The 9,347-nt window shown below is 43.5% G+C and overlaps 1 protein-coding gene across 3 annotated transcripts in view; it reads right to left on the bottom strand.

Annotated features, from left to right (window-relative positions):
• Nucleotides 1-391: 391 nt before the first annotated feature.
• mettl13 (methyltransferase like 13) overlaps nt 392-9,347 on the bottom strand; it is a 31,900-nt gene continuing 22,944 nt past the window's right edge. For all 3 annotated transcript variants that reach the window (XM_038794960.1, XM_038794961.1, XM_038794959.1), the window contains exons 8-9: nt 5,959-6,090; nt 392-936 (exon numbers count right to left, since the gene is read on the bottom strand). In XM_038794960.1, the coding sequence (XP_038650888.1) occupies nt 662-936; nt 5,959-6,090 (407 nt within the window). In that variant the 3' untranslated portion in view covers nt 392-661. The remainder of the gene's footprint in view (nt 937-5,958; nt 6,091-9,347) is intronic.

The raw sequence follows: 9,347 nt of genomic DNA, 5'->3' as shown, positions 1-9,347 counted from the left end.
GAGTGGTAAATCTGTGGAATTCTTCACCACAGAAGGTCGTGGAGGCCAAGTCACTGAATATATTCAATAAGGAAATAGATAGATTTCTAGATTCTAAAAGTGTCAAGGGGTATGGGGAGAGTGCAGAAGTATGATGTTGCGATAGAGGATCCGCCATTACGCTTACCACTGCTCCTATTTTCCATGTTTCTATGTTTACTGCGCCAGCCATCACAGAAGCAAAATTTAGCTGACTGAACACAATGTGGATTTCATGGTCAGAGTGGCTCAGTACGTACATAGCACTACTGACTGCCACAAAATCATCAAATAAGTTATACTATCCTTCCCACCAGATTCCTGGTGATACTTGGGATTACATTTGATATAAAGAACCAATATACACAATGAGTGTGTTTATTTTCAACCAACCTCTTCTATGTATTGTATGAAAAGGAATTTTGGAGGAAATGTTTTATTCTAAACCAAATTGGAGACTTTCATAGCACTTCATAGATACCTGGAGAAATATGTTAAGGCGCATCCATTTTGTTTGGCTGAGAATATGGTGCTGAACATCGAAGAAATATCCACTTACTCAGCAAATGGCAACTCAAGTCATTGCAAGAAATAAACAGAAATAATACCATCCAGGCATCTAGTTACAGGAGTGTGGAAACCTTCACACAATTGTAATTGTCTTCAACATTTCTGCAAGATTATAGGTTTGGTCCCAATATCTGCCATGTTTCTTCAGAGTATTTTCCAGTATCTGACCTGCTTCAAGAAGGTCTTTCGATCTAGTTTTAAGTTCCACGGTCAACTGGCAGTACAAAATTTCATTTACCTCACCCTCAATCTTCTGGAGGTAAATAAGAGGGAAAACCCCTTTGATCGCTTTCATAACCTTCTCTTTCAAAGCACTGTCTCTGCAGACCAGATTCAGAATGAAGAGTCCTGAAACATTGAAAATGAATGTGCATTAAAATGCATACATGGATTCTCTCTCCCTCTCTTTGACAAAAGCATCCTTTTAACTTCTCAAATTCATCAAGCTGACTAATTAGGTTCATGGTGACAAGGGGACACTATTCCAAGTCTGACACAATTTCATACGTAACTTCCCTGCAAATATATAGCACAGGCCAAATGCAAAATAAAGTTCTCTTTGAAAATCCGTCTTACAGCACTCCCACAATTCCGCTTGCCTCGCCTTCCCTGACCAAAATAAAATATAGTTTCTCACCGCCATTCAAATTCCCTGGTGGAACATATTACTCCCTTCGGCACAGAAACAGGTTTTGAGAAGGATCTTGAATGAGGTGGGGGGCATGAAAAGGTTGAGGGATTTAGGGATGGAATTCTAGAGTGAGAGGTCCAGGTTTCTGAAAGCGTTGTTGCCAATGGTGGCGACCTGCAAGGTGCCAGATACTTAAAGCAATGGAGAATTTGACAGGGGTGGGGAAAAGCCGATAGCATGTGGTCAATGAGGTGTAGAGCAGGAGATGGTTAGAGATTGGGAAGGGCGTAGCCATGAAGGGATGAACCTTTGGGTGACTGGGAGCCATATCCAGGGTGGAAAACAGAATTAGTGGCAAGATTTTACAGCAGGGGTCAAAGATGATGGCTCCAGGCTGACTATCCTTTATCTGAAAGGAGCTCATCAAGCACTAGGCACTGGGCAAGTGCACTGACAGTGCTTAAATTGGATATCCGAAATTGAAGAATTGAACACTTTAAATTAAATACAGTCCAACCTCAGGCAAGCTGTTGAAATTCAAACAGACCATAGTAAAATACACAACCAAAAGACAAGCTGCAGAACGTGCCTGGACCTGCCTCGTCAGTCACCGGTCAGATCATCATTGCAACCTATTGATATGCAGTAGCCCAGATCGAGCCAGACTCTTGGGCACAGAGTTTCTGCTGTTACCTTATATGGGAACAGGTTGTGTGCAGCCCCCACCACCAGAGAGTGACACCTGGGGCAGGCTCAGGTGTCCTGATAAATGGTCATCAAGTGGACCATTGGGTGCTGAGACCGACCTCCAAGGCATCATTGGCAGAAAGTGAGAGGAAATGGAAAAAGGGCGGAAGGGAGGGGCAATAAAAACAGGCAGCTGAGGGACATCAGCACGAAGACTCCATGCAGAGGCAATCAAGACGACTGACCAGAGAAGGAAGGAAGGAACAGCGTGCGACACTCGCCTTCGTGACAACGGACCAGAGGGACTCAAGAATCAGACCCACAGTTCAATCAAGCCATCTTTGCGGTTGCATAACTGAATCTTGGGCATTTGTTTTAAATTCATTTACAGGATGTGGGCATCACTGGTTAGGCCAGCATTTATTGCCCATCCCTAGTTGCCCTTCAGAAGATGGTGGTGAGTTGCCCTCTGGTATTATATATTTTGGGTTGATTTATGGGTTAATTGTGTGTTTAATAAAGATTGTTCAATTTATACTCGCGATTTGTCCTTTGTTCATCTCGCAACTAAGGGCATCTGGGTAAAACTTTGATTAATATACTGGTCGAAATATCTGAGAATTGAGCATATACAACACCCTTAACACTACTAAGTTTCCCATTAAACAACAAGAAAAGAATACAGCTCTCAATCTAGCTTAAAGCCAGCATGGCATGAAGAAATACTTGCTTTACAGAACAGATTATTGGCTCCGGTTAGAACCCTTGCAGACTCTGGCTGAATATCTTCAAATAGCTGCTTCAACTGGGTTGTTTCAGCCTCTTCCTTGTCTTCAGACAGGACTGCTTTGCTTTAAAATATTATTATTTTTTAAACTATCCTACTGGGAAAGAAAATTGCCTTTACTTGTGGACTCTGAGGCAGCCAGATCAGACCTCTTCAAAAGCTTGCTCAAAAATCTCGCTCTCTCTTAGCTCCACCCCACACTGACATCATCTCCCAAAACTCCCCAGGGACCATCCCCAGTTAAACCACAGTGCACTGACCCAGACTGAAAAGCATATTGCTCTGTCAATTTCACCTTTTGGCTCCTAAAAGCACCCAAGCGCTTTAACAGAATTATTTTTTTAAAAACATGGCCACTGCAGTCAAGCACACTCTAACACAAGGCTTTTAACCCTTAAATTGCCCAATCATTAGAATCGAATATTCCTGAAACCCTCCGTTCATCACACTGTGCAAAGGTGGTCGAGAGGTAGAGCAAATGTGGAAGCTGATTGCATGTCTGTGGCTGGAGTCATCAAGGGTTGCCATGTAGGTGAGAAAGTGGCCTGTGCGGGGGTGCAAGTACTGAGGGAGCACAGCACTGACTGAAGTGCTGTCTTTCAGTTGAGGCATTAAATATAGGTGTATTTGTAAGATCCAATGGCACTATTAAAAAAAAAGCTAGGGTGTCCTGATCAGCACATGTACATTAAACAACATGAATTAAACATTATCAGGCTATTTATCTCCTGGCTATGTGAGGGATCATCCTCGGGGCTGCTATATTGGCACAGAGAGTAACAGTGACCAGCGACTACATTTAAAAAGCACCTTGTTGGCAACGGTGCAAAGGTGGGAAGAAAAGCCAATTCCTGGAGATGCGCTGGCTAGCTTCGATAAGTAGGAATGAAATCAAACCAGGGCCACGAGCAGAATGAAAAGGTATTTCAGAAAGGCAGCAGAGAGATACAGAATGCAACTGAGCAAATACCATATTCTTCCCCATAAGGCGAAGCAAAAATAAAATCAGAGGGAGAATGTAGTCACAGAGATACACTTGAGCATCTGCTGGTGACAACTACAACAAAGTGCTGAATAGCAGCTGTGCTGTCCTCCTGGATGTCCATAGTGTATGCATTACAGAACAACTCACCCCCCACCCCTCCCGAACCACTGACTGTGACCAATTCCTAAAGATAGAAGACAAAAGTCACCACCTCCAGTAGACCTGGGCCCAGGACCCACCCAAGTTAGCTCCCAACCCTGCCCCTAGTGCGAGACAAAGGAAAGCCTTGGTCCCCATCAAATCTTTACCCACTTCTCCCCCACCCCATCACCCCTCCCGCCCCCCCCCCCCCAGACCCCCCATAAACCTGCAAAGAGCTTACTAGAATAAATAGCTCCCTCCTCTCTCCACCCATTCCCCCCCACCAAACAAAGCTAGGCTCACTGGACCTTGTCCGAACAGGTCTAACACGCCGCAACTCCTACCCCCACCTCACTCCCGTTCACCAGCTAAACTTTTACAGCTAGCAAAGATACCACTCCCCCCCCCCCCCCCCCCCCCCCCACCCCCCCAACTTTGTATATATGCACGAAGAACAAAGGAAAAAAGGCCCTCCCCAGCCCATCCCGGCTACAGAAGAGTAACAAAAACCCAACACCCTTAAACTCCCCCGGGGAGCCATATATTCCCCATACTGTTACCCTAACCACTACCCCCCCCCCCCCCCCCCCCCCCCGACAACCATAGCCTCCTCAGTCCCAAACATACCACCAATACCAACTACCATATATCTCAAACCAACCTCTCCCATCCGTCCCCATTAAAGTCCCAAACAAATCCATTTAATCCAGTCTAAGTCCCTGCTCCTTGACAAAATCCTCCGCCTCATCCGACACACTGAAAAAAATAATCTTTTGACTGAATAGTCAGTCTCAGCCGCGCCAGGTACACAACCCCAAACCTGACTCCACTCTGAACATCGCTGACTTTGCCTTATTAAAAGCCGCACGACGCTTCGCCAATTCTGCTGCGACATCCTGGTATATCCGGATGATGCTTCCTTCCCACCACAAGGAGGTTTTTAATGACGATCAGTGATCACCATTACAGAGACTATGTTTCAATTCCAGATATAATTAATTGCATTTAGATTTCACTAGTTACCATGATGGGATTGAAACATGTCCCCAGGACATTAACCTCGGCCTCTGAAAACCACCATCCCCCTCCTTGTATCTTGGTTTGCACCTTACACATCTTCAGGATGTCGCAAAATGAGACACAGCCAACAAAATGCTTTTGAAATGTAGTCACTCCTGCTCCATGTACAAATACAGCAACACCGAGCAAGATCGCACAAAAAGCAATGAGATAAATAACCAGATACTGTTTCGCTCATGTTGTTTAATGGACATTTTTTAGTCAGGACTTCCTGGTTTTTATCCCCGATTCGTACCACTGAGTCTTATACATCCACCTACATCCAAAGTCTCAAGTGAAAGGCCACACCTCAGTCAGTGCAGCGCTCCCTTGAAACTGTCAGTCAAGACTCAAGTGTTCATATCCTGGTGTGGGACTTGAACACGTGACTTTCTGACTACCAGAGTCGAAGCTGGTTCAAGAAAGCACAACATTTCAATTGCAGTGTGCAAAAGGCGGAAATGTGCTGACATATTCCAAAAGGTCATTCACATGAGCAAAACCAGTACCGCGCACACAAATTGTATTGCTCCTTTAAAACCATGCGACAAAGTCTGGCACTCAGAAAGGAGCTCCACAAATAAAACTTCACAAAAAGAGGTGCAGACACTGATGTTTAGTGTGTACAACATGACCTGTTTTAGAACATAGAACAGTACAGCACAGAACAGGCCCTTCGGCCCTCGATGTTGTGCCGAACAATGATCACCCTACTTAAACCCACGTAACCCGTATACCCATAACCCAACAATCCCCCCATTAACCTTACACTACGGGCAATTTAGCATGGCCAATCCACCTAACCCGCACATCTTTGGACTGTGGGAGGAAACCGGAGCACCCGGAGGAAACCCACGCACACACGGGGAGGACGTGCAGACTCCACACAGACAGTGACCCAGCCGGGAATCGAACCTGGGACCCTGGAGCTGTGAAGCATTGATGCTAACCACCATGCTACCGTGAGGCCCCGAAAACAAATGTTGTCTTCTGGCAACAATGTACACAATGTACCTGTCTTACAAGTATAGTTGAATGCAGCACAATTTATTAAATATTCAAAAGATATACATCATTCACCTTGGGGTGCCAGAAGATTTCTAACTTTTTGTAGAAATGAGCCATCTACGAAAGCTGGAGGAGGACAGCTCATTCCCAGGGTAGTGTCTTTGCTATCCACATCAAACATAATGACATCGTAGGAGCCATTCCCTAGGGCAATGAAAAAAGCATGTTTTGATTTTAATCACCTTTTTCTCTATGAACCGATCGAGGGTGGCTGCAGGAATCGGATTAAAGGAAAACAGTAAGCACACAGTCATCCATCAGAAAAAACAGAAACCTTTAGCTCATTCTGCAAAGTTCCAGAAGATTAAAATAGAACTTCTTGTTTAATGGTTAGGACAGTACCAATTCAACCAAAGAGATGGGAATTGAAGAAGCTCAAATCAGGCAAGCATTGCAGTGGTTAGGATTTTAATGCACTCAGTTGGTTTCAAAGAGTTGTGGTTTTGTTTTCAGCACACATTTTGTACTGAATTTGACACAGAGGAAGGAAAAACTACAATGAGCACGCACATTTTCTATCAGTGCAAACATACGATAATACTAAACCCAAGACCGTCCTATTTATGTCCTAAATATGCTGATGTAGAGATGGGAGAAAGTTGCATTTGGCGCAGCACACCAGTGTTAGGAAAACAAAGGTAGTTTTATGGCATTTATATTTGTACTGGCAAACATTAAAAATAAAGTATAGTTTTAATTGGGTTCAATGTAATGTTTCTGTGCCTGGAAGAGTGAAACCTATAGTTAAGATTCATGCTGGACAAAGGTGTTTGTATGTGTGGGGGTTGGTTAAGTTCCAACTGTGTTTCTATTGTGCTTAGAGAGGGCTATGGCGTGAAGAATAAATAAACTAGCAATGTTTGCTTAGCAATTGCAGGTTGAAAGGTCAAAAAGCTTTATTTGAGAATGGAGTTTGGAAACTCTAATTCGACAATCATCTGGGCGGATTTTGAGGGGAAATCCACAGACATTCAGAGTGAAGAGTGTATTTGGCCACAGCCATCTTGTGTGTTTAAAGAGGCATTGTGTTACTGAGGCCAAAGTAGCTTTATACATGCTTTGTAATCCATGCTCATCTTAAAATCGGTGTGCATTTGTTAAGCTCAAGGGAGTCAGTTAGCTTAGTTGGCTGGATGGCTGGTTCTTGATGTGGAGTAGCGGCAACAGCACAGGTTGAATTCCTGTACCGGCTGAGGTTATCCATGAAGGTCCCGCGTTCTCAATCTTGCCCCCCGCCTGAGCATTTTCAATCTTGCCCCTCGCCTGAGGTGTGGTGACCCTTAGGTCAAATTGCCACCAGTCTTCTCTCTCTCTCTCAAGAGAGGAGAGCAGCCGATGGTTCTTGAATGCTATGGCGATTTATGGTGAGTAAAGGAGTATTGCATCATAACCCATTTTTCATGTTTAAATTTCTTCTTGTTGTTAAAACTAATTCACTGTCCTGTGACTCTATTGCTCCATGATTTATATTTTAAAAATTAAAATTTATAGTCTTTTGAGCCAGTGTTCCATTCTGCAATCTTCACATCCAGTTATAACACTAACTGGGGTTGTGAGAAAACAAATGGAAGGATAAGCTTTGCAGGGCGGAAACAAGCAATCTTTTTATCCAATCAGTTAGGAAAATGTGACAGACATTATAAGATTAGTTTGAGCAGAAGGATATTTAGTTAATCAGTAGATTTCACTGCTCAGTGGTAAATCTTCAAGGATAGCAAAAACAGATTCAGTTGAAATGCAGATGAAAGTGTAACTGGCTTTGAGTGATAGGCCCTCTACCGTGTAAATATGTCTCCGATGTCAGACAAAATTAACCACAATCTGCGTGTGTCTGGAAAGGAAGTCAGCAAAAAGCCGAAGCATCCAGTGCCCACTCTCCTTCACTAAGGATCTCCATACCAAGATAAATGGCATGGAATTTTTAAAAAACACAAACTGAATTGATCACACTGCAGATGGAGTAACACTGAAGGAAATGAAATGGAACCTTGTGTACTCTCCTGTGTGAGTTTGCAAAGATGACAGCAAATGCTGATGGTTTGGGCAAGCATTGTGCTGTCAATAAAAAACTAAGCAGACGTCAAAGGCTGATTAAGTCCAAGATTCTAACCTCCACCCCAAGAGTTGCAGACTATCGAATCAAACAAAATAAATGTACAGCAAGGAAATTTGAAACAGAAATTACACAAAGGTTCAGAATCAGTCTTCTACCCTATCCCCGTAACCCAATAAGCCCTCCTAGCCTTTTCACGGTCACTAAGGGCAATCCACCTAACCTGCACGTCTTTAGACTGTGGGAGGAAACCGGACCACCCGGAGGAACCCCACGCAGACACGGGGAGAACGTGCAGACTCCACACAGACAGTGGCCCAGCAGGGAATCGAACCTGGGACCCTGGCACTGTGAAGCCACAGTGCTATCCACTTGTGCTACTGTGCTGTCCTAACCACTCTTTCCATTTGCCTATAACCCCCTTCAATTTTCAAACCATCCAATATTGATATTCTTGTTCTCTTCCTGTTTTTCCTTTAAATCTTCCCTCCATAACATCTTACAAGTCCGTTTCCTCTTAAAATGTGCCCCATCCAGTCTCTGTCTTTTCCAAATTCAATAATTGTCTTTGTTCACTCTCCATGTCACCTCACCATTTGTTATTTTTTCTGCCCGTCAGATCCTTTCCATTCCCCTCCAAACTCACATTTCCAAGCTATTTAGCAAATTGATCTCCCCCTTCCTAAGGTCCAAGTCTCTCACCCATACAAAACAACATTCCAAATCAAGCTCCTTACAAGTCGCTTCTTGGATTCCTTCTTCAGCTTTCCATTTAGCAACAATCTCTTCTTATCAGATGCAGTCGTTCCCATTATTGTTCTTGGTCTTATTTCTTTACTGCTCCTTCCATCTGTAAATATTATGCTTCATAAACAGCTGAATTCTTTCACTTGTTCTAGCTCTTTTCCTCTATGATTAAAGGAATATTTCTTGGAGATTGATAGCTGCATCACTTTGGTTTGTATATCTTCATTTTCATTCCAAAGCATTTAATCATTTACCTTCCCCCGCCCCCATTTTAAAGTCAGTTTCTTTGTGTTCAAATACTTCTTTGATCTTCTTCCATGCTTCTACATAGACACTGAAGAGGATATTTGTTGAACTCCCTTTCCAATTACTCATTGTTCCACCTCCCCGTTGGCTACTCTTAACTTGTGCCATATACAGATTTCTTTTGTGTTGTCCATCTCTCCAGTCTATTCCAATGTCTTTCAGTAACCTCAAGAGCTTAATCCAGTCAACCCAATCAATGCCTTTTTCAACATTTACAAAACAAACATGTGGGCCAGGATTTTCCTGTCCTGCCTGTGGCGGGAAACGTTGGCGTAGGAATAGAAAATTCGGAGAG

Source organism: Scyliorhinus canicula, chromosome 4 (genome assembly GCF_902713615.1).
Source record: "Scyliorhinus canicula chromosome 4, sScyCan1.1, whole genome shotgun sequence".
Taxonomy (NCBI): domain Eukaryota; kingdom Metazoa; phylum Chordata; class Chondrichthyes; order Carcharhiniformes; family Scyliorhinidae; genus Scyliorhinus; species Scyliorhinus canicula.
This window is presented reverse-complemented; position numbering and strand designations above follow the sequence as displayed.